Source organism: Staurois parvus, unplaced genomic scaffold, assembly GCF_062004578.1.
Source record: "Staurois parvus isolate SC_StPar_1 unplaced genomic scaffold, SC_StPar_1.0 ptg001181l, whole genome shotgun sequence".
In the NCBI taxonomy this organism is placed as follows: Eukaryota; Metazoa; Chordata; class Amphibia; order Anura; family Ranidae; genus Staurois; species Staurois parvus.
In genome coordinates, this window is record NW_028318977.1 from 4,037,154 (window position 1) to 4,061,959 (window position 24,806).

At 43.9% G+C, this 24,806-nt stretch overlaps 1 protein-coding gene across 1 annotated transcript in view; it reads left to right on the forward strand.

Moving 5' to 3' along the window:
• Positions 1–20,656, forward strand: part of LOC149438952 (NACHT, LRR and PYD domains-containing protein 3-like) — a 51,010-nt gene extending 30,354 nt beyond the window's left edge. The window contains exons 4-7 of the mRNA XM_089659696.1: positions 4,316–4,471; positions 6,453–6,623; positions 17,291–17,467; positions 20,594–20,656. Of these exons, the coding sequence (XP_089515822.1) occupies positions 4,316–4,471; positions 6,453–6,623; positions 17,291–17,467; positions 20,594–20,639 (550 nt within the window). The 3' untranslated portion in view covers positions 20,640–20,656. The remainder of the gene's footprint in view (positions 1–4,315; positions 4,472–6,452; positions 6,624–17,290; positions 17,468–20,593) is intronic.
• Positions 20,657–24,806: the final 4,150 nt, after the last annotated feature.

Genomic DNA, 24,806 nt, shown 5'->3' on the forward strand with positions numbered 1-24,806 from the left:
GCAACTGCACTTGCAGAGTGCGCAGTCTATTTGTCTTAAGGGGGTGATGTCTGATGTCACAAGGAGGTGGGATTACCCCCACCCTCTTGAGAAGAGGAGATTAAGGGGGGATATGATCACCATATGAGCTCCATGTATAATACATAAGGGGGGGATATGATCTCCATGTATACTACATAAGGGGGGATATGATCTCCATGTATAATACATAAGGGGGGGGATATGATCTCCATGTATAATACATAAGGGGGATATGATCTCCATGTATAATACATAAGGGGGGATATGATCTCCATGTATAATACATAAGGGGGGATATGATCTCCATGTATAATACATAAGGGGGGATATGATCACCATGTATAATACATAAGGGGGGGGGATATGATCTCCATGTATAATACATAAGGGGTGATATGATCACCATGTATAATATATAAGGGGGGATATGATCTCCATGTAAAATACATAAGAGTGGATATGATCACCATGTATAATACATAAGGGGGGGGGGATATGATCTCCATGTATAATACATAAGGGGTGATATGATCTCCATGTATAATACATAAGGGGGATATGATCTCCATGTATAATACATAATGGGGGATATGATCACCATGTATAATACATAAGGGGCGGGATATGATCTCCATGTATAATACATAAGGGGGGATATGATCACCATGTATAATACATAAGGGGGGATATGATCTCCATGTATAATACATAAGGGGGGATATGATCACCATGTATAATACATAAGGGGGGATATGATCTCCATGTATAATACATAAGGGGGGATATGATCTCCATGTATAATACATAAGGGGGGATATGATCTCCATGTATAATACATAAGGGGGGATATGATCTCCATGTATAATACATAAGGGGGGATATGATCACCATGTATAATACATAAGGGGGGATATGATCTCCATGTATAATACATAAGGGGGATATGATCTCCATGTATAAATACATAAGGGGGGATATGATCACCATGTATAATACATAAGGGGGATATGATCTCCATGTATAATACATAAGGGGGGATATGATCTCCATGTATAATACATAAGGGGGATATGATCTCCATGTATAATACATAAGGGGGATATGATCTCCATGTATAATACATAAGGGGGATATGATCTCCATGTATAATACATAAGGGTGATATGATCTCCATGTATAATACATAAGGGGGGATATGATCTCCATGTATAATACATAAGGGGGATATGATCTCCATGTATAATACATGAGGGGGGATATGATCTCCATGTATAATATATGAGGGGGGATATGATCACCATGTATAATACATAAGGGGGGATATGATCTCCATGTATACTACATAAGGGAGGATATGATCTCCATGTATAATACATAAGGGGGGATATGATCTCCATGTATACTACATAAGGGAGGATATGATCTCCATGTATAATACATAAGGGGGGGATATGATCTCCGTGTATAATACATAAGGGGGGATATGATCTCCGTGTATAATACATAAGGGAGGATATGATCTCCGTGTATAATACATAAGGGGGGATATGATCTCCATGTATAATACATAAGGGTGATATGATCTCCATGTATAATACATAAGGGGGGATATGATCTCCATGTATAATACATAAGGGGGATATGATCTCCATGTATAATACATGAGGGGGGATATGATCTCCATGTATAATATATGAGGGGGGATATGATCACCATGTATAATACATAAGGGGGGATATGATCTCCATGTATAATACATAAGGGGGGGATATGATCTCCGTGTATAATACATAAGGGGGGATATGATCTCCGTGTATAATACATAAGGGAGGATATGATCTCCATGTATAATACATAAGGGGGGGATATGATCTCCGTGTATAATACATAAGGGGGGATATGATCTCCGTGTATAATACATAAGGGAGGATATGATCTCCGTGTATAATACATAAGGGGGGATATGATCTCCATGTATAATACATAAGGGGGATATGATCTCCATGTATAAATACATAAGGGGGGATATGATCACCATGTATAATACATAAGGGGGATATGATCTCCATGTATAATACATAAGGGGGGATATGATCTCCATGTATAATACATAAGGGGGATATGATCTCCATGTATAATACATAAGGGGGATATGATCTCCATGTATAATACATAAGGGGGATATGATCTCCATGTATAATACATAAGGGGGGGATATGATCTCCATGTATAATACATAAGGGGGGGATATGATCTCCATGTATAATACATAAGGGGGGATATCATCTCCATGTATAATACATAAGGGGGATATGATCTCCATGTATAATACATAAGGGGGGATATGATCTCCATGTATAATACATAAGGGGGGATATGATCACCATGTATAATACATAAGGGGGATATGATCTCCATGTATAATACATCAATGGTTCATATAGTGAACTCTGTGTAGTTATTCCCCCTGAGGTCATCACAGAGGACAAGGGGGCGCTCTTTACATCTGGAGGAAAAGAAATGTAATCTCCAAACACGGAAAGGTTTCTTCACAGTGAGAGCTGTGAAAATGTGGAATAGACTCCCCCAAGAGTTGGTTGTGGTCAGCTCAGTGGATTGCTGTAGGAAAGTCCTGGATTGTTTCTTGGATACACAGAATATAACTGGATATAACATTTATAGGTAAAGTTGATCCAGGGAATATCCGATTGCCTCTCAGGGGATCAGGAAGGATTTTTTTCCCAGCAGGAGCAAATTGGTTCATGCTTTGCTGGGTTTTTGCCTTCCTCTGGATTAGCTGTGGGTATAGGATAACTTTTTTTTTTAACTGGCTGGACTTTTGTCTATTTTCAGCCAGACTAACTATGTAAGAATGCATTTTGGCCTAAATTTATGAAGGAATTAGATTTTTCTTTCTGTTGGATATGTTTTATCACAGAAAATAGAAAGTATTGTTTTTTGGGGGTTTTTTTTTCAAAATGTTTTTTTTAAAAATTTATATAATAAAAAAGGCCAATGGTGATCAAATAATAATAATAATAATGAAACCTCAAGTATATATGCCATAGTTTGTAGACATTTTCACATAAAGCAAACGATATACACTTACTGGAATTTTTTTTCCTATGTTACATAAAAATATCATGTGACTTAAATAAAATGCCTCTGCTTTAAAAAAATATATAATTTTTGGGAGTTTTAAGATAATTTCTAGCAAAAACAATACTAATTTTAGCACATAAAGTGCCAGAAATGGTCTGGAGCTGAAGTGGTTAAACGTAAGCCAGCCGGTTCAACAGGGACAGTATGGGCAGGGTCAGGGGCGGACTGACCATTTGGAAACTCGGGCACTGCCCGAGGGCCCGGGGTCAGTAGGGGGCCCATGAGATGCCCCTGGTACCTTTTTCAAAGGATTTTTTGAGTTTGGGCAAGGACACAGGGGCCCCATGATCCCCTATTGCCCGGGGGCCCCATGAGTTGTCAGTCCACCCCTGGGCAGGGTAGTTGTACAGAAGTTGATCTACCAATCGGCTTCTGTACAACCACCCTGTCAGATTTTCACCACTCAATCAGCTAATGCTGCCAGTGCCGATCAGTGTATTCTGACACCCAGGAAGTTTCCCCGCTGAAAGAATACAAAGTGCAAAGGGGAGGATTCCCCCATCCACTTCAATTGTGCGGATGGGGGAATCAAATACGTGTTTTTTTTTTTTTAACCCAATGGCTGAATGAAAAAACTTGATTCATGTATGAGCTGCCTTATTCTAACTGGAAAAGACATTTAAACTGTTCCTAAACCCACAACAGTAGAATCAGTCTACAATACCGCATGACTTCATAATAGAACTCATGCTGGATTTTAGGAACTGAGCGGGATCTGACCACATATTCAGATGCAGGAAGATACCGCTCAGTAAATTGTCCCGGTTCGAAGTTCCCGGTCAAACTTTTGTTAGGTTCGAATGTTCGACCGCGAACCACACAGTGGGGGTGTTTGGCTCATCACTATTCTAAATATGTATATGGAGCCAGGGGTGGACTGACCATTTGGACACTCGGGCACTGCCCGAGGGCCTGGGGTCAGTAGGGGGCCCTATGAGATGCCCCTGGTACCTTTTTCAAAGGATTTTTTGAGTCTGGGCAAGGACACAGGGGCCCCATGATCCCCTATTGCCCAGGGGCCCCATGAGTTGTCAGTCCGCCCCTGTATGGGGCATAAGTGTTGTTGGTTACCTTGTTATTTTTTGTCAGAGGTAATATGTTCTTGGTGGTAATTGTCCTTGTTTTGTTCTAGGTTTGAGTATTGTACTTTTCGGAGATGGTTTACTGAAGATTATCTGAGAGAGGTTCTAATGGAAGAGAAAGAAGAGTCCGACTCTTCAGAAACTCAAATGGAGCCTTCTGATCTTTCCTTTCTGATTAATCCGGAGAGTAAAATTCAGGAACTACGGTAAGGGAAATCTGTGATTCCTGCAGTGATCAGGCAATGTGGCGTCTCATGATTGTTCCTGCCTGTGGGTGTCTCTTTTTAGCTCTGGGTGTCTTCTATCCTCATCGATTGTAGAATTTTCCATCTCCTGTCCTCTTGTGTTCTGCCCTTTAACCATTTGCCCTCCAGAGGATTTACCCCCTGTTCCTGACCAGGCCATTTTTTGCATGACGGCGCTGCGTTACTTTAACTGACAATTGCACAGTCATGCAACGCTGCACTCAAATTAAATTTACGCCCTTTTTTCCCCATGAAGAGCTTTCTTTCTGTGGTGCACAGCACAGCCATCCAGAGCAGTGTGATTACAGTGAAGCACACACCCCCACCCCCTGCTAAAACACTCCCAGCACAGTTAACCCTTTGATCGCCCTAGATGTTAACCCCTTCTTGCTCAGTGCCATTAGTATAGTGTCAGTGCTTTTTATTAGCACTGATCACTGTATTGGTGTCACTGGGGATATCAGTGACACCAAGTCGGTTCCCTCCCGTGTCAAAATGCCCGCCGCAGTCCCACTATAAGTCGCTGATCACCACCATTACTAGTAGAAAATAAAAAACTCCAGTATATACCGCCATTTGTAAACTTTTTTTAGCAAAGACATTACGACAAAATTTGATCTTCTACATTTTTTTATTAAGTGTTCTTGCATGGCAGACCACCTCCTGTTATCGCACATATATATTCTTATTATAGCCAAATTTACCACCCTAAGTCCTCCCACAGTTTTCACACTACATAGACAGTAATATACCGAAACATGCGGATTGTTCCCGATTTATGTGCTATCACTTTGTGGAACGTTTCGCCGAATGGTTCACGAAATATCGGCATTTTTGTGGGGAAATTGGTCCCACAGGAACGAATGGCGGAATGTTCAAAACTAGAGTAGGAGCTGACAAAAGCTAGAGTGTGAGCTGAAAAATCAGGACATGATTTCTAAACTGCCACCACTCCCTCATTTCCATGTACACAAATCTTATATCAAAACTTTCAGCTATCCCTGCTGCCACTAGAAATGTCCATGGCTAAGCCATAGTCCTGATAGTTTTCACAATATGACCATTTGTTTGCAACTCATGCCGCCCATTGACATTCATTGAAACTCCACTCTAGCCACCTCAAATTTTCAGGGCAATTTCTAAACTGCGACTGTGCCTTCATTTTTAATATTTCAGACACATACTATGCATCAAAATGTAGGTCTGGGTCTTGTGATTCTCACAATATAAAGCTCTTTGGTGTAGGATTTATAATTTTTAAACTACAACCATTTGAAGATGGCAACCGCCAGTGAAGTGAGCAAGTTGGAGCAGTTTGTTTTTAACTGCTCTTCTCTGTCCTTGTTGTAAAGTGAGTTGCCATAGGAACCCAGGTGTGTGAGCAGCCAGCAGAGTGACAAAAGCTAGAGTGTGAGTTGTAGACTACTGGTGGAGGCAAGAACACTTCACACAATTTCCCCAGAAATTGTAGCTTTTCTAGTTGGATATGTTCTATAGCAAAAAGTCAAAAATATTGTTTATTTTCGCAAAAAGGTCAGTCTTTTTTTGTTTATAGTTCAAAAAATAGAAACGCAGAGGTGATCAAATTCCACCGTAAGAAAGCTCTATTCGTGGGGAAAAAAAGAACGTAAATGTAATTTGGGTGCAGCGCTGCATGACTGCGCAACTGTCGGTTAAACTAACACAGCGCCGTATTGCAAAAAATGGCCTGGTCAGGAAGGGGGGGAATCCTCTGGAGGGCGAGGAGTTAATGGCAATCTTTTACTCTACATTGCTGCTTTAGTAAAATAAAAGTTCTCTATTTGGGGATTACGATAACAACATTTTCTTCCTTTTTATTACCTTTTTTTTAATTTTTTATCATTTTGTGATGACATAACCTTCAGCTTTTTTTTTTCATTTCCTTAGTTTACCATTATGTGTCTGTGTTTTTTCTCTGCAGTTTGTATCGATGTGATTTAACTTTCTCATGCTCCCATGATCTCCTTTCCATTCTGATCACTAACAAATGCCTCACCAGATTGGATTTATCATTTATTAATCTGCAAGACTCTGGAATGAAACTTCTTTGTGAGGGACTCCGAGATCTGGGCTGTACCCTGCAGGAGCTGAGGTGAGAATTACTATTAATTATGTAATGTTCTGCAGGAATCTGGAATAGTCCTTCTGTGTGACTGAACTCCAAGATTTGGGCTGTACTCTGAGGATATGAAGTGAAATCTATAAAAGAAATGATATCATAATCTGCTAGATTTTGGAATACAATTTGTGTGAGAAATCCAGATTTGTTACTGTAGCGTTCTCTAGTGTAGAAAGGTATTTAGTGTAACTAGAGGCTTGCTAGAAGCCTGGGTGTGAGTCAGAGCACTTCTTCAGGTCAGTTTGGTGGACTCCACATGTCCTCAGATAACTCCCCCCTGCTATAGAAGCTTGAAGAAGCTTCAAGAAGTTAGTAGGCAGAGCTGAGGAGGAGCTTATCTGCATATTTATGGGAGTCTGACCAATCCCAGGCAGGAGGCCTGGCAGTGTGGCAGACTGGCCCATAAATATGACAGAGTCTGTCCAGTAAGTAGGAGTCGAGTGGAAGATGGAGGATTGCAGTGCTGCTGTGTAGCCCGGCAGGGTGCCCCAGAGAAGAGGGATTCTGCTTCCAGGCTTGAGGTTGGAGAACGGAGGGAGCTCCACTGCCCTGCAGTCCATGGGGGAAAGGACAGCCTGAAAAGCCTGGAAAGGAACCATCCCAGGTAGAAGGTCTGGAAGCAGTTCTATCCACAGCTGCAGGACAAGGACAGTGTGAGTACCTCTACACCATAAGGCAGGGCTGCTGTTAGAAACCGCGGGGCCCCATACATCCAACCTGACAGGGCCCCCCCCCCCTCAAAAAAAAGTACTGCTAGTTTATTATGCTTTAGTAATGAATAAACACAGTGATTGGTACCGATCACTCATTGTGTTCATTCAGAAGTGAAAGCGACTGATAAATGTGACATATTTCCCGGACACTTCCTCCACTCTAAATCCTGAAGGATCCTATTGTGTGCTTGCAGTTGCCAGTGGGAAGGAGAGGAGGGAAGCTGGCAGCACTGCGGGGGTGGGGGGCACACAGAGGTACGGTGCACAGGGAGGGTGGTGGATGCAATGAGAGGGGGGGGGACAGTTACTGGAACTAATCCCCTGTATGGCTCTCTCTGCAACACTGGAAAGCCAGCGGGAGAGAGAGAAGAAACCAGCTGCTGCAAAAAGAGCCATAAAGGGGATCGGTTCCAGTAAATGCACCCCCCCCTGCTGTGCCAATCACCCTCCCTGCCCATATATGATTTACCCAGCTGCCTGGGCCCCCCTGCAGACCTGGGCGCTGTACATGAGGACTGGTGTTACCCCCTTATCCACGGCCCTGCCAACAGGGCCTATAAGGGAGAAGTCTGCTAGATGCAAGTTCTTGGCAAGTCTTCAGAGGACAGTCTAATGCTTACCCATTCCCTTGTCCCGGGATCAGATACTGTGGCCAGGTGGGCTGATATTTTGTTCACTAAGAGGATCAAGAGCTCCTAGATGTTGTCACTTTGCTGAAAATCCACTCAGGGGGCACCAAAGTCTTAGGAGGGAATTGCTTTGCTAACGACTGTTGTGATTCTGGCTGGAACAGAGTCAAGGATCTGTCATTTTTGCAGTGTGCTAGAGAAACTGTCCTCACTTTGTTCTTCAATTAAATTGGGCATCCCATAACCCCTTTTACCCTATCCAAGTTGAATTTTCTAATAAATCGTAAACACCAGGCCCATGGACTGTTTCTTTGTGTCTCGATACAAGTTGGAAGTTGTGTGTTGCCTGGCTGTGCAGGAAATAAAAGGGACCCAAAGCCAGGGGGTGGCGCTACATTACGTAGCTGAAATTTCAACAAAGACTTTTGCTTGGCATGTCACACTGGGTGTTTCCATCTTAGCTCTTCAGGTCACTTGCATTTATTGACTTCCATCCATTCCAATACCTCCTTTGACTATTAGCGTTCATACGGTATGTCTCTGTTGACCATTACCGTTTGTGTATAAAACCACACAACCAAGTTTATTTGGCCCATAGAGACTGAGTAGGTCTATCCATCTGCCAGACAAATGTATCTTGTATATGTAGCTTAGAATGGCAAATGTTTCCGACTAGTAGGGGTGAGGTGAACCTGCCTGGGTTTGATTCCCTGCAGGTTAGGATATTCTGTTTGAAATTTGCAAGAGCTGAAGGTGTGAGCCCAATTGAAGTGTATGTGGGAGACAGGGGCGGACTGACAACTCATGGGGCCCCTGGGCAATAGGGGATCATGGGGCCCCTGTGCCCTTGCCCAAACTCAAAAAAGCCTATGAAAAAGGTACCAGGGGCATCTCATGGGGCCCCCTACTGACCCCGGGCCCACGGGCAGTGCCCAAGTTTCCAAATGGTCAGTCTGCCCCTGGTGGGAGAATGCTATTAATACATTTTTTTTATTATGGGTAGTTTTGGTAGTTAAGTGTTCTTGCATGGCGACCACTTACTGTTATCTCACATATATATTCTTAATATTATAGCCAAATTTACCACCCTAACTCCTCCCACAGTTTTTACACTACATAGACAGTAATATACCGAAACGTGCGGATTGTTCCCGATTGGTGTGTTATTACTTTGTGGAACATTTCGCCAAATGGTTCACGAAATATGGGCCTTTTTGTGGTGAAATTGGTCCCATAGGAATGAATGGCGGAATGTTCAAAACTAGAGTGGGAGCTGACAAAAGCTAGAATGTGAGCTGAAAAATCAGGACATGATATCTTAACTGCCATCACTCCCTCATTTTCAAGCCCACCTACACAAATCTTATATCAAAACGTTCAGCTATCCCTGCTGCCACTATAAATGTCCTCAGCTAAGCCATAGTCCTGATAGTTTTCACAATATGACCATTTGTTTGCAACTCACGCCACCCATTGACATTCATTGAAACTGCACTCTAGCCACCTCAAATTTGAAGGGCAATTTATGAACTGTGACTGTGCCTTCATTTTTAATATATTAGAGACATACTATGCATCAAAATGTAGGTCTGGGTCTTGTGATTCTCACAATATAATGCTCTTCAGTATAGGATTTATAATTTTTAAACTACAACTGTTTGAAGATGGCAACCGCCAGTGAAGTGAGCAAGTTGGAGCAGTTTGTTTTTAACTGCTCCTCTGGACTTGCTGTAGAGTGAGTTGCCATAGGAACCCAGGTGTGTGAGAAGCCAGCAGAGTGACAAAAGCTAGAATATGAGCTAAAAAATAAAAGCTGAAATGCATTTCTCACTCTATCAGGATTGCCATGTGCACTTTTTAAATTTGATCAATCAATTGGTTAGTGTAATCTTTACTATTTTTACTCACTCCAAACACTCCACACAGTTACTCGGCCCACTCCATAAAGTTACTCTGCCCAGTCCAACCTTTTCACAGTTACTCCAGCCACTCCAACCACACAACAGTTACTCCAGCCACTCCAACCACAAAACAGTTACTCCAGCCACTCCAACCACACAACAGTTACTCCAGCCACTCCAACCACACAACAGTTACTCCAGCCACTCCAACCACAGAACAGTTACTCCAGCCACTCCAACCACAGAACAGTTACTCCAGCCACTCCAACCACACAACAGTTTCTCCAGCCACTCTAACCACACATCAGTTACTCCAGCCACTCTAACCACACAACAGTTACTCCAGCCACTCTAACCACACATCAGTTACTCCAGCCACTCTAACCACACATCAGTTACTCCAGCCACTCTAACCACACATCAGTTACTCCAGCCACTCTAACCACACATCAGTTTCTCCACCCACTCCAACCACACAACAGTTACTCCAGCCACTCCAACCACACAACAGTTACTCCAGCCACTCCAACCACACAACAGTTTCTCCACCCACTCCAACCACACAACAGTTTCTCCACCCACTCCAACCACACAACAGTATCTCCAGCCACTCCAACCACACAACAGTTACTCCAGCCACTCCAACCACACAACAGTTACTCCAGCCACTCCAACCACACAACAGTTACTCCAGCCACTCCAACCACACAACAGTTTCTCCACCCACTCCAACCACACAACAGTTTATCCACCCACTCCAACCACACAACAGTATCTCCAGCCACTCCAACCACACAACAGTATCTCCAGCCACTCCAACCACACAACAGTTACTCCAGCCACTCCAACCACACAACAGTTTCTTCAGCCACTCCAACCACACAACAGTTTCTCCAGCCACTCCAACCACACAACAGTTACTCCAACCACACAACAGTTTCTCCACCCACTCCAACCACACAACAGTTTATCCACCCACTCCAACCACACAACAGTATCTCCAGCCACTCCAACCACACAACAGTTACTCCAGCCACTCCAACCACACAACAGTTACTCCAGCCACTCCAACCACACATCAGTTACTCCAGCCACTCCAACCACACAACAGTTTCTCCACCCACTCCAACCACACAACAGTTACTCCAGCCACTCCAACCACACAACAGTTACTCCAGCCACTCCAACCACACAACAGTTTCTCCACCCACTCCAACCACACAACAGTATCTCCAGCCACTCCAACCACACAACAGTTACTCCAGCCACTCCAACCACACAACAGTTACTCCAGCCACTCCAACCACACAACAGTTACTCCAGCCACTCCAACCACACAACAGTTACTCCACCCACTCCACCCAGTTACTCCGCCCACTCCAGTTGTAGACTACTGGTGGAGGCAAGAACACTTCACACAATTTCCCCAGAAATTGTAGCTTTTCTAGTTTGTGTGCTTTTTCATCAGGTAGTAATAGGCTTTCTTTGGTTTCTGGTAGTAATTGGGCAAAGGTTTGCTGATGTTGTTCCTATTCTTGCTGATACAAAATTGTCCTACCACTGGACAGATTCTATAAAATGCTCAATAGGAATTAGAAGACCACAAATGATAGATTAGTGAAAAATTTGCCCACACAAGAATAGTTTAAAGAAGAACTCCAGGAACAAAAACATTTCTCCCATGCAGTGGGGCTGTGACTGCACAGCATGTGTTAATTGCTTGTTTTTGTTGACGGGATTGCAGACCGGAGATACTGTACACTTACCTAATCCACCGATCCTCTGAGCACAAGACCAGTCTCCACTGCTCCTGCCCCCTGCAATGCTAGCAGTCTTGTGATGGACTGTTCCTGACATTATCACGCCCATAGACTTGTTCTGGACATGAGGACGGCAGGAAGAGTCCACCGCTGAACGTGGGGGAGCATGGTTTTCTGGAAGATCGAACATTTGGGTAAGTATATCCTTTTGGTGTGCCCCCAGCCAAAACGAGCAGTTAATCCATGCACAGCCCCACTGCAAGGGAGAAAAAAAAATTTCATGGAGTTCTTCTTTAAACCCTTAATGCCGATGTAACACAAATATGCGGCCTCACAGAACTGAGCTTTTTTCCATGGGGCCGCATATTTGCATTCTTGTCTTTGTGCTGGGAGCGCGCCGCATAACAATCAAGACCCGGGACTCCCGATTCCGGGTCATATGATCGCTGTGATAGCCTCTGATTGGCAATCACAGTGATCAGTCACTGTACAGCCCAGCCCCCTTGTTTTTATTTCTCTCTCTATAAATAGAGGAGAGAGATACATTGGCATACAGGGGAAAAAATGTTTAAGAAAAAAAAAAGATAAATAAATATTAAAAAATAAAATAAAAAAATAAAGAAAAAATACCTAAATCAAAGTTTGATCTCGTTCAGTGCCAGGGTAAGTGTTTGGGTCAGGGTCAAAGGTCAAGGCCAGGATTTTTAAATTTTTTTTATTGGCATTAGTGTCAGTCAGTGCAAGTGTGTTTTAAGTAAACAAAAAACAAAATGCGCACTTTTGTTTCTGGGCTGCATTACGGGAACAAACAACAATTAACATACACATATATGGTATCGATGCGATCGTCAAGAGCTGGAAAATTTTTTTTGGGTTGTTCTTTAATGGTAGGTTATGGTAGGAACAAGAAACACACAGCTAAATTAAAAAATATATATTTTTTTTACTATTTTGGCACAGTTTTATTTTCATAATTAAAAAAAATCTGGAGCTATCCTTTACCATTTACCACCAAATGAAAGCCCAATTTGTCCTGAAAAAAAAAAAGGTATAATTCACCTGGATGTACAAAGTAGTTGTGATGATATGTACGGTTTTACTAACACATGTCAACGTTGTAAAATTGTGCTTAGGCATTAAGATTTCTTTTACCCTTAGGCGTGAAGGGGTTAATAAATCAAGACTAAGCTAAAATGTACTAGAGATGGAGCACACAAGCAGCTGTGTTACTTCATGCATGAAGTGGCCACAAACCATACAGCATTGAACAATTGGTCAGAGGCAGGACATTTTTAGTAAGCAAGACAAGGCTGAAATGTAATTGAGACACAAGGTATAGACAGGCATACAACTACAGGACCTAGGAGACCACAGATGATACAGCAGTGTAAACTGGAAAGTTGCAAGAAAGATTAAATCATAGAGAGAAGGGCTTACTGGTGTTCGCCTAAATTTTATTTTTACTGTAGCCCTTCCCCAGCAGGAGTCGTTGGGTTTTGGGTTCCCCTAAGCTATGCATGACCAGGCAGCATGCATTTTCCTTCACATCTCCACATGCACAGAGTCAGTAAAACAGTCCTTGAGCTGGGTTTTAGCTGTTTTTGTTAAGGGGTTAACAACTTGGATAGGGTCTTGGGATATATGGGATGCCCAAATAACTGAAACTAGAGGAGGAACTTCTGAGCAACAAATTCTGAACAAAAATGTGGAATAGGAACCGTCTGTTAAGGAGCAGTCAAGTCCCCTTGGTGTACCTCCCCAGACCCGGATGAATCCTTCTCTTCACCCAACTGTACTGAGGGTATCCCTGGGCAAAGGGGTGCAAGAGCTGTCAATTAGGCAGTCCCAGAGGAGAACTAGTTGGGTATTACACCTGACTGCTGTCTCCCCTTATCTGGCCCAGGGGGTGTAGGAGTACTCACACTGTCCTGTCCCGTTAGCTTGCTGGGTTAGAGCTGTTTTCAAGGCTTTCACCTGGCTGGCTTCTTTCAGCATACAGATTGTGCTTCCTTGGGGATGGTAAAACAGGGGAGGTCTGCCTGTCCAGCAACCAGCCCGTAGGTAGGCTCTCCTCCCTGGGGCCCCCTCCCAGGCTCCACACTCCAGCCTTCCATCCGAAACTAAGCCTGCTCCCTAGGCTCTGTGTTATTTAAAGGCTGCCCTGGTCACCATGCTCAGTCTCCTGCCAGGAGATTGGCCAAGGTCCCTCAGACATGCAGATCTGGGTCTCCTTCCCTCCTCCACCCCTGTTCCAGAAAGCTCTCAGTTTCTGGAAAGGAGGGTGAGCTCCAGAAGCCCTGACCTGTGGTACTTACCTGGCTGTCCTGAGATGAATGCTCCTGCCTCACTCCCAGACTTACTCATCCCAGGCTGCTACCCAGCCTCTAGTTATCAATAAACAAATCCTATCTACCTAGAGGGCACTACATGGGGAAATAAATCATATTATGTGAGGAGTTCAGCACACTTCCTATGCTTAGTTTTTTTTTTCTTCCATATATTGCAGTTCCAAGAACATATGGTCAAGAACAAGTGAATGCTGTGTATAGAGCATCCCAAACATGAAAAGTAGTCCCTATCAGTATACACTCTGGTTCACATTGAATGTGAATTTGAAATTGTGCTACTTGACTTGAAGTTAGGTGATTTGTACCTCTGATTTCACCTATCTTCTCCTACAGCAAGTTCCAGTACACTGACACAACCTCCCTTTTAAAATGAGGGGACTGGTTTTAACCAAAAGACAAAACCAAATTTCAGGTGCAACTTGCATTGACATCGGTGCATGAAGTTTGCAGATGTTTTTACAACTCGCACCTGAAGTCATTGAGTGTGAAACAGGGATGAAACCTGGAAGCAAATTGGTTTCTATGCAGAGTTGCACCAAATTTTGCACCATGCAGTTTTAAAAAACAACCTCCTAAACTGGCACCTTCCTTGGATATAAATCAGGGGTCTCCAAACTTTCTAAGCAAAGGGACAGTTTACTTTCTTTCAGGCTTTATGGGGGCCAGACTGTGCACAGTGGAAGTAGAAAATGCCCTGGCACCAGTGCCCCATCATTTGGTTTTAAGGGGAGGAAAAGTGCTCCATTGATGGTTCATTAGGGGGAATGGAGCTCCATCATTGGTGTCAGTTGGTTGAATAGTGCCCAAGAGCCAGATAAAGGCATGCAAAGGGCCACATTTGGCCCCTGGGCCTCAGTTCAGAGACCACTGCTGTAACAGATAAAAGGATTTAGTTTCCATTTAAGAGAAGAGCAAAGTGGGTTTATCTGCTCAATGTTTAGGTTAAGGCGTTCATTATTAGTTAGATAAGTCTCCTTTAAACATGCAATGTCAACCATAAAGGTCTATTCATATACAGGTGAAACTCGAAAAATTAGAATATCGTGCAAAAGTTCATTTATTTCAGTGCAGCAACTTAAAAAGTGAAACTTATATATGAGATAGACTCATTACATGCAAAGCAAGATAGTTCAAACCGTGATTTGTCATCATTGTGATGATTATGGCTTACAGCTCATGAAAACCCCAAATCCACAATCTCAGAAAATGAGAATATTGTGAAAAGGTGCAATATTCTCGGCTCAAAGTGTCCCACTCTAATCAGATAATTAAGCCATAACACCTGCAAAGGGTTCCTGAGCCTTTAAATGGTCTCTCAGTCTGGTTCAGTAGGAATCACAATCATGGGAAAGACTGCTGACCTGACAGTTGTGCAGAAAACCATCATTGACACCCTCCATAAGGAGGGAAAGTCTCAAAAGGTAATTGCAAAAGACGTTGGATGTTCCCAAAGTGCTGTATCAAAGCACATTAATAGAAAGTTATGTGGAAGGGAAAAGTGTGGAAGAAAAAGGTGCACAAGCAGCAGGGATGACCGCAGCCTGGCGTGGATTGTCAGGAAAAGGCCATTCAAAACTGTTGGTGACTTTCACAAGGCGTGCACTGAGGCTGGAGTCAGTGCATCAAGAGCCACCACACACAGACGGATCCTGGACATGGGCTTCAAATGTCATATTCCTCTTGTCAAGCCGCTCCTGAACAACAAACAACGTCAGAAGCGTCTTACCTGGACTAAAGAAAAACAGACCTAGTCTGTTGCTCTGTGGTCCAAAGTCCTCTTTTCTGATGAGAGCAACTTTTGCATCACATTTGGAAACCAAGGACCCAGAGTATGGAGGAAGAATGGAGAGGCCCATGGACCCCGAGTATGGAGGAAGAATGGAGAGGCCCAAGAACCCTGAGTATGGAGGAAGAATGGAGAGGCACAAGGACCCCGAGTATGGAGGAAGAATGGAGAGGCCCAAGGACCCAGAGTATGGAGGAAGAATGGAGAGGCCCAAGGATCCCGAGTATGGAGGAAGAATGGAGAGGCCCAAGGACCCCGAGTATGGAGGAAGAATGGAGAGGCACACACTGCAAGATGCTTGAAGTCCAGTGTGAAGTTTCCACAGTCTGTGTTGATTTGGAGAGCCATGTCATCTGCTGGTGTTGGTCCACTGTGCTTCATTAAGTCCAGGGTCAATGCAGCCGTCTACCAGGAGATTTTGGAGCACTTCATGCTTCCTTCCACAGACGAGCTTTATGGGGATGTTGACTTCATTTTCCAGCAGGACTTGGCACCTGCCCACACTGCCAAAAGTACCAAAACCTGGTTTAATGACCGTGGGATTACTGTGCTTGATTGACCAGCAAACTTGCCTGACCAGAAGAGCTGAAGGCCGCTATTGAAGCATCCTGGTCTTCCATAACACCTCAGCAGTGCCACAGGCTGATAGCTTCCATGCCATGCCGCATTGAGGCAGTAATTGCTGCAAAAGGGGCCAAAACCAAGTACTGAGTACATATGCACGCTTCTACTTTTCAGAGGTCCGATATTGTTCTATGTACAATCCTTGTTTTATTGATTGCATATAATATTCTCATTTTCTGAGGTTGTGGATTTGGGGTTTTCATGAGCTGTAAGCCATAATCATCACAATGATGACAAATCACGGCTTGAACTATCTTGCTTTGCATGTAATGAGTCTATCTCATATATTAGTTTCACCTTTTAAGTTGCATTACTGAAATAAATGAACTTTTGCACGATATTCTAACTTTTCGAGTTTCACCTGTATTTTGCATGAAAATGCATGTCAAGTCGAAATCCCATTATTTCCTATATAGAGAAAAAATCCAAGAGGTGCTGGAACTTTGATGTAAAGTAGACATGTACTTTCATGTAAAGTAGTGAGATAACAAAACATTCAGAAAGCTCAATGACCAGCTTTCCTTTGGTCTGGTGCTCCTTCAACTGGCGCATTATTTCCTCTGTGGCTGGTTCTTATCTATGTTCGGCAGTTTAGTGTGAAAGGGAAACTATATGGGCTCATTCACAAGTAACAATGTGTGCCACATAAACTGCAATGTCCCTGGAACAGTGTAAATCCAGACTAAGACTTTTCAGATGGGTCACAACTCCTCAACATTTCATAGGGAAGGTCCAAGCAATATTCCATGAAATAATCCATTCAAATGTCCAAATATTTCATTTTCTAAGCCTCCATCCACTGATTATTCGTTGCAATGTGTCTACTTCTTCCAGTGGCTGGAAAAACATTTTAAGTCTCTTTCTTGTTTCTCCCATTAGGGTTTATGACTGCAAAGCAACATTATTGTGCTGTGATGATCTGTGCTCAGTTATCACCACAAACCAAACTTTAACCAGATTGGAGATAACATTGGATGTTGATGAGAAGATGGTAAACTCACAAGTGGATCATTGTTGTGAGGTTTTCCTGAACGTGGGCTTCACTGTGATTAGAACGTAAGAACAGTTCTATTTGGAGTAACACACATAAAGGGTGTAGCGCCCTGTAGTGAACATAGTTTGTGAGAGTAGATAGAGGCTTTCTATCTTGCTTACTGGGTGTGAGTTAACTTCCGGTTAGGGTGGAGGGCTCTACAGGTCAGTCCTCTGGTACCCTCCCTTCCCCTCTAGACATTTTTAGAAGCCAGTAGGTAGAGGCCAGGAGGAGCTGATCTGCATATTCATGGGCGTCTGAGCAATCCCAGGCAGGAGGCCTTGTAGTGTGGCAGACTGGCCCATAAATATGAGAGAACCTGGCCAGCATTGAGTTGGGTGGAATATGGAGTGCTGTGGAGTGCTTCTATAGCCTGGGAGAGGGCCCCAGAGGAAGGGGGCTCTGCCTCCAGGCTGGAGGTCAGAAGGAAGCTGGCAGAGGGAGTGCCACTGTCTTACAGTCCACCAAGGAAGGACAGCCTGTTGGCTTGGAAGTGAACCAGCCCAGCAATAGCCTGAAAGCAGTTCATCAAAAGCTGCAGGACACAAGGGCAGTGTGAGTACTTCTACACCCCCAGGGCCTACCAGAGAGAGGGCGGCTAGGTGCGATACTTAACTAATTCTGCGTGGGAAAGTGCTGCAAGTCTGTTTTGGAATCTCTTGCTTTGGGATACTCTTAAAAACACTGCAAGGTGGAGGGATAGTTTCTAGTTGGGGTCTGAAGAGGTTCCTTTAGAGGGGACCAAGTGCTCCTCAGAGACTGTTACTGGTCCGTAAAGAGACTGTTGCCACTCTGGAGGGAGTAGAAAGTCCAGAATCCTACGTTTGTGAAGTTTGTCCTCAGAGTTTCTGTTCTAGTCAAGTTGAGCATCCTATATACCCCTAGATCCTATCCAAGTTGTTTATCCCAAAGTAAAACAACAAAAACAATCCCATGGACTGGTTCGGACTCTGAATGCAAGTTTGAAAATGCGTGTTGCCTGGCTGTGCAAGACATAAGGGGGACTCAAAACCAGTGGATTTCAAGGGGTTAGCGCTACACAAGTCTTGGAATTTCAATAGTAAAATGTACACAACATTGGATGGTGATGAGATGGTGAAGTGGCACCTTGCTGACTCATGGGCTGCACTGTAATGAAAAATCCAAGGACAGGGTGACAAACATTGGAGATCTCTGTATAGATTGGAGATCATATATAGATATGGAGAGAGATCATTTAGATTTCTTGTGTGATTCACAGATTTCCCAGATGATGGTGAATGTATTTGTGATCTCAAGTTTTATCATTAAAGATGAACTAATGAGGAAAATAATCTGCACCACTCTGAGTCAGGCCCCACAATCTTCTAAAAGAAAAATAACTTTACTTTCATTAACCAGTTCCACGCCGCCCTATACCAGAAATACTGCAAAAGGGCAGCAATGGTGTGCAAAATCACGTATATGCACATGATTTTGCAGTTCCGGGTAGGGAGTGCGGGTACCCGTGCCTCCATTCACAGACTCGGCTGTCAATCACCGGGTCCCGGACGGTGATTACTCGCCGGCACCCAGTCATCACCGAGTATCTCTGCCAGGAGAGAGACCTGTATATAAACACAGTTCTCTCCCGTCAGCTCCTGCGCACTGCTTTGTATGGCTCTGCATAGCAGAGGGTGGAAAAAGTCAATTACAGGTTTGCAGCATCTTACAGCTGACAGAGCAAATACAGTACATATCAACTACACGCCAAGACACAAAATGCCAACTGCTGCACTGCTGTGACTCCACTAACTCCTCATCTACCGCACTGATAATGCTGTCTTGTGGAGCGCCCCTTCTTGTAGGCCTAGGACTGATAATATTGTCCTGTGGATGGGAGGGGTGATGTGTGCGGACACAACGTCCCTCCTCATCAGCTGGTGGAGCTCCAGAAGGGTTACACGAGAGGTGACTGTGAGAGGGCTCTTAATGCTGCCAGAGCACAGGAGGGTTAAGGTCCCCTGTCCCTCAAAACTTGGGTAATGTGTTAGGGAAATTAGGTGACCGCAAAGCCCTTGTGAACATGAAGCCTTAGGTGACTGCCTAATTAAACAGCCGCCTCTGCCCCTATTTCCTGCACGGACAGGCAAAACGCATTTTCCAACTTCCATTTAGAGTCAGTAACCAGTCCATGGGATTGTTTTTTTGTTTTTTTATTTGGGGGAAACAACTTGTATAGGGTTTAGGGGTATATGGGATGCCCAACTTGACTTGAAACAATAACTCTGAGAACAAGCTTCCTAAATTCTGTACAAATAGGATAGATCCTGGACTTTCTACTCCTTCCGGAGGGGCGTCATTCTCTTGACTGATCAGTAACAGTCCCTGTGAGGAGCACTTGGTCCCCTCTTTATCTGAACCTCTTCACACCCCATCAAAAAACTGCCCATCCACTTGGCTGTTTTGGAAGATTATCCCAGAGCAAGAGATTCTAGAAAAGACTTGTAGCACTGTCTCAGGGAGAAATGGTTGGGAATGGCTCTCCTCTAGGGCCCAGGGATGTAGAGGTAGTCACACTGTCCTTGTGTCCTGTAGCTTTGGGCAAATTGCTTTCAGGCCTTTAGCTGAGCTATTTTTCTTCCAGGTTAGCAAGGTGTCCTTCCTCATTTGACTGCAGGGCAGTGGAGCTCCATCTGTGAACTTATTTCTCCTATCCTGCCAACCTCTTGTCTTTCGGCAGAGCCCAGGCTAGGCAGCAGCACACCTCAACACTGCATCTTCCACCTGATTCCCCGCTGACTAGGCCTCCTGACTGGGTATTGGCCATATTCCCATAAATATTCAGAACAGCACCTTCTGGCCTCTACCCACTAGCTTTTAAAAACTTCTCCAAGCTTCTAGAACCAGGGGAAGGTAGCAAAGGCCTGACATGTAGAGACCTTCTGCCTGACCTGAAGTAAATTGACTCGCACCCAGGCTTCTAACAAGCCACTACCTACGCTACAAGCCATGTATACCAGAGGGTGCTACACACATCCCACCCTTTTCCAGAAAGACATAAAATAGATACTATTAGTGTGTATAAAAATTATCATCATTTCTTACAGATCACAGTATGAGCTCTCCCTTTTCCATCCATCACAGGAAAATTTTATCATCTAATACTTTCATTTTCTTCTTCTTTGAAGGGATGGAGGATGCCAGATTGTAATTGAATACCACAGAAGATTATAGGAAATTGTCTTTGTGAAGCCGTCTCCTCCTCTGCAGGTATTACACAGATCATGATATGAAGAGAATGTCCAGAATAGAATCATATCTGATTAACTTGTTCATGAAACTGATTACTCATCAGTTTTTCCTTTTCTTCACATTCAGATGATGAGTGATTCTACTGACTGATATCTACTGATCGTTATTCTGGAATGATCTGAGTGGTGAATTTGTCATCCCTCCAATTCCTCCAATTTATATTGTATTGTTACTCCTTAATGTAGCCTTTACTACGAAAAAATTGTAATCTTCAAACCGAAATTGCCATCATAGATGACACCAGCACACTGGATAATTCCTGTTAATGACACGAACGTTTATCCTATAGAAGTAGGGGGGTGATATCCATCCTTCATCCCAATTCTGCTCTGTGCATGGATGAGGACAGTGGGGATGATCTCTATCCTTCATCCCAATTCTCCTCTGTGGAGGGATGAGGACAGTGGGGGGCGATCTCCATCCTTCATCCGAATTCTCCTCTGTAGACGGATGAAGAAAGTGGGAGGTGATCTCCATCCTTCACCCCAATTATCCTCTGTGGATGGATGAGGACAGAAGGGGGCGGTCTCCACACTTCATCCCAATTATCCTCTATGAATGGATGAAGACAGTAGAGGATGAACTCCATCCTTCATCTGAATTCTCTTCTGTGGACAAATGAGGAAAGTGGGGGGCGATCTCCATCCTTCATCCAAATTCTCCTCTGTGGATGAATGAGGAACGTGGGGGGCGATCGCCATCCTTCATCCAAATTCTCCTCTGTAGATGGATGAGGAAAGTGGGAGGTGATCTCCATCCTTCATCCCAATTATCCTCTGTGGATGGATGAGGACAGAAGGGGGCAATCTCCATCCTTCATCCCAATTGTCCTCTGTAGACGGATGAGGACAGTGGGGGATCGAACTCCGTCCTTCATCCCAATTCTCCTATGTGGATGGATAAGGACAGTGAGGATTCCTACAGGGGAGTTAGGATCAAAGGCTACCCTGTTCAACTTGCCAGCCAGCTAACCAACAACAGTGGTCAGCAGCCCTAGTCTAAACATGGCTTGTTTCAGCAAGGAACATGGATAGGTATCACTTATCAAAAACGGGGATAAGAAAGCCAGTTCAATTTGCCAGCCAGCTAGCTAAAAACCAAATTATCCTGTCTAACAATATGCGTTTAAAAACGGGTTTAGTTAGCATACATTTACAAATACATATGTAAGCCACAGAGCCACATCACGGCACCCCGACATTCTGTGGTCCTAACTCTACAAATTTTGGAAGTACTCATAGTAGAGGCACATGTATTTAATCTTTTTTTTGAGGTCTGTGGGTGCACCGGATACCCTGGCTGCCATTGTGCTAAATGCTGGGTTCCAGGTGCGCTCCTGTACCTTTAAGGAGGGGTGGGCTCCCTCAGGTCCACCTGCCCTTGGTATATCCATTAAATGCATGTGCCTCTACTATGAGGACTCCCAAAATTTTAGGACCACAGAATGTCAGGGTGACGTGGCTCTGTGGCTTACATACGTAATTGTAAATGTGTGCTAACTAAACCCCTGCTTTTAAACGCATATTGTTAGACAGAATAATTTGGTTGTTGGCTAGCTGGCTGGCAAATTGAACTGGCTTTCTTATCCCCGTTTTTTGATAAGTGATACCTATCCATGTTCCTTGCTGAAATAAGCCATTTTTAGACTGGGGCTGCTGACCACTGTTGTTGGTTAGCTGGCTGACAAGTTGAACAGGGTAGCCTTATTTATATTTCTCATGTGATGACTGTCCATGTTCACTGCTGAAAAAGCCAGTTATAGAGCAGGGCGATGACCAGTCTTTTGTATTGAGTTAGGATCAAAGCCACTTCCTGTTGAAAAAGCAACACACTTATCCCAGATTTTCACATAGATATTGTTGGAAGGCTTCCTTGTTTTTAGCAAAGTTGAAATTGCACTAGAGGAGCAGCCTAGAAGTGTCAATAAAAATCTCATTATTAGAGATAGAGGAGGAACCACTAGGCTGCAGTTCTCGGAAAAGAACAGCACGTCTGTCCGCTCCACCCCAAAATGCGGGGTTAGCTACCTCTGCAGTTTGTGACTGTTTGGAGAAGCAAAGAGGTCTTTCTGGGGTAGACCTCACATGTTCACTATCTGATCAAAAACTCGGGGATCATTTGATGTGATCTGAGAAGCTGCATAAGAGTTTATGCACCTACGTTTTTAGCCTTCCCACCTGAGCTGATGCTAATTCCGAGATGGAGTTCCTCACCATCTGCTTCAAGAGGGAGACAACCAGAAGGATTTCCTGTTCTAGGTCTGCTGTGAAGTCACCCAGGCTTGTTGGCCATAGATACTGCTCCACAGACCCAGTACGACTTCCCACTCAGGTGCAGGTACTGTTCAAGAGATGAGGAGGCATGACGTCTTTTCCTGGATTTTTTACTTCTGTGGGAGTAATGCCTAGGGTGTCTCTCCTGAGATGCATGTCTGTCCTCTTTTGGACATAATCTTTTAGAGCATGAGTGGGTAGGGCTGAAAGAGTTCAAAGCAACCCACATAAGCACTCTTTTGGACTCCTGAAAACTTACCACACCATTGGTCCCTACCTATGTGGATGAGGATCTTGTTTGTGTGGTGACTGACTCATGGCTGAAGATGGAACAGGGTGTTCAGCTGGAAAAAACAGCACCAAATAAATAAAAAAAAGAGGTTAGGAAGAGGACTAACAATAAAGACTATAGACAACCTGGACAATTGATATCCCTACCTGGATGTAGGCAGAATGAAGGCTGCTATATATACACTAAATTAACTTACAGGAAAAATGGAGATTCCAAATGACAGGACCAGGGGCTGACTGACCATTTGGGAACTCGGGCAATGCTCGAGGGCCCGGGGTCAGTAGGGGCCCCATGAGATGCCCCTGGTACCTTTTCATAGGCTTTTTTGGGTGTGGTTTGAGTGTGGGCGAGACACAGGGGCCCCATGATCCCCTGTTGCCCGGGGGCCCCATGAGTTGTGAGTCCACCCCTGGACAGGACTTCTCACCCCTAGAGGGAGAATACACCCTTTTAAAAGACATGGGCAGAATTATATCACTGTCCAGACCCTCCTATTAATTAAAACAAGTAAGGTTAAACTTTCCCTTAATAAATATGGCACTTACTTCACTTGTGTGGACCAGAGGGAGTTGTGACATCATCACAGAGCATTCCCCAGCTTTGAAAACAAGAAGTTGAGCAAGCACACTCTCCGTGTAGCAGGGCCGGGACCAGACAGGAGCTGGCTGAGGACCAGACACCTACATGTACATCAGGTATAGTGGGAGGAAGGAGGGAAAATGATCCAGGAACAGTCCAAAGGAGACAAAAGCCAGAAAGGAGCAGAGGTAAAGAAGTGGGACAGCATGCTAAATATGGCACTCCCTAGAGATACCTGAAAGAGAACCAAAGAGAAATGTTGGCACACAAGCTGGCCCCCCTCCGAACTATCAGACACCTGCAAGAAGCCAGATTTCATTCTAAGTTAGGAAAAACAGCAAGCCCCATCAAGACCCACAGAAGAGGCTTCCAGACTTTTTAGTGCATTTAGCAAACACGATTACTGGGACTGCGTCTTGAGAGAGGCTGAACCCAGATGGAAAATTGCCATAAGCAGAAGTAGGGACATTGTTGCATCTCTTCACTGGTGCATGGAGGTATGAGGGGAAAAATAGAGAATGCGGGGGACCTTGAGTGCTCTTTTTTTATGCTATTCACTGGTCCTAAAGGAATGGTTAGGAGGTGGAGCTCTATTACAGGTAGACTTCCATATGGGCATCAGTAAAATGCTTTACACCTTTGTGAAGGTTCTTATTTGTTCAGGTCATGGTATATCTACTAAACTGAAGAAGTGGATTGGATGAGCTATGAAATATCTTCAAAGTTACACAACAGGTCCAGTTGAATGTGACGCAGGGTCCCCATATATGTTACAATCTGATGATAGTATCTCTGTATAATAAAATTTAGATCTACCAAAACTATGTAATACGAGGACCAACCTAAACCATCCAAACAGGCAGGCTCTTGTTCTACATAATTGTTGGCAGATTAAACAAGATTACACAATCAGATTGTAACGCGTGCATTGAGCGTAACCACTAT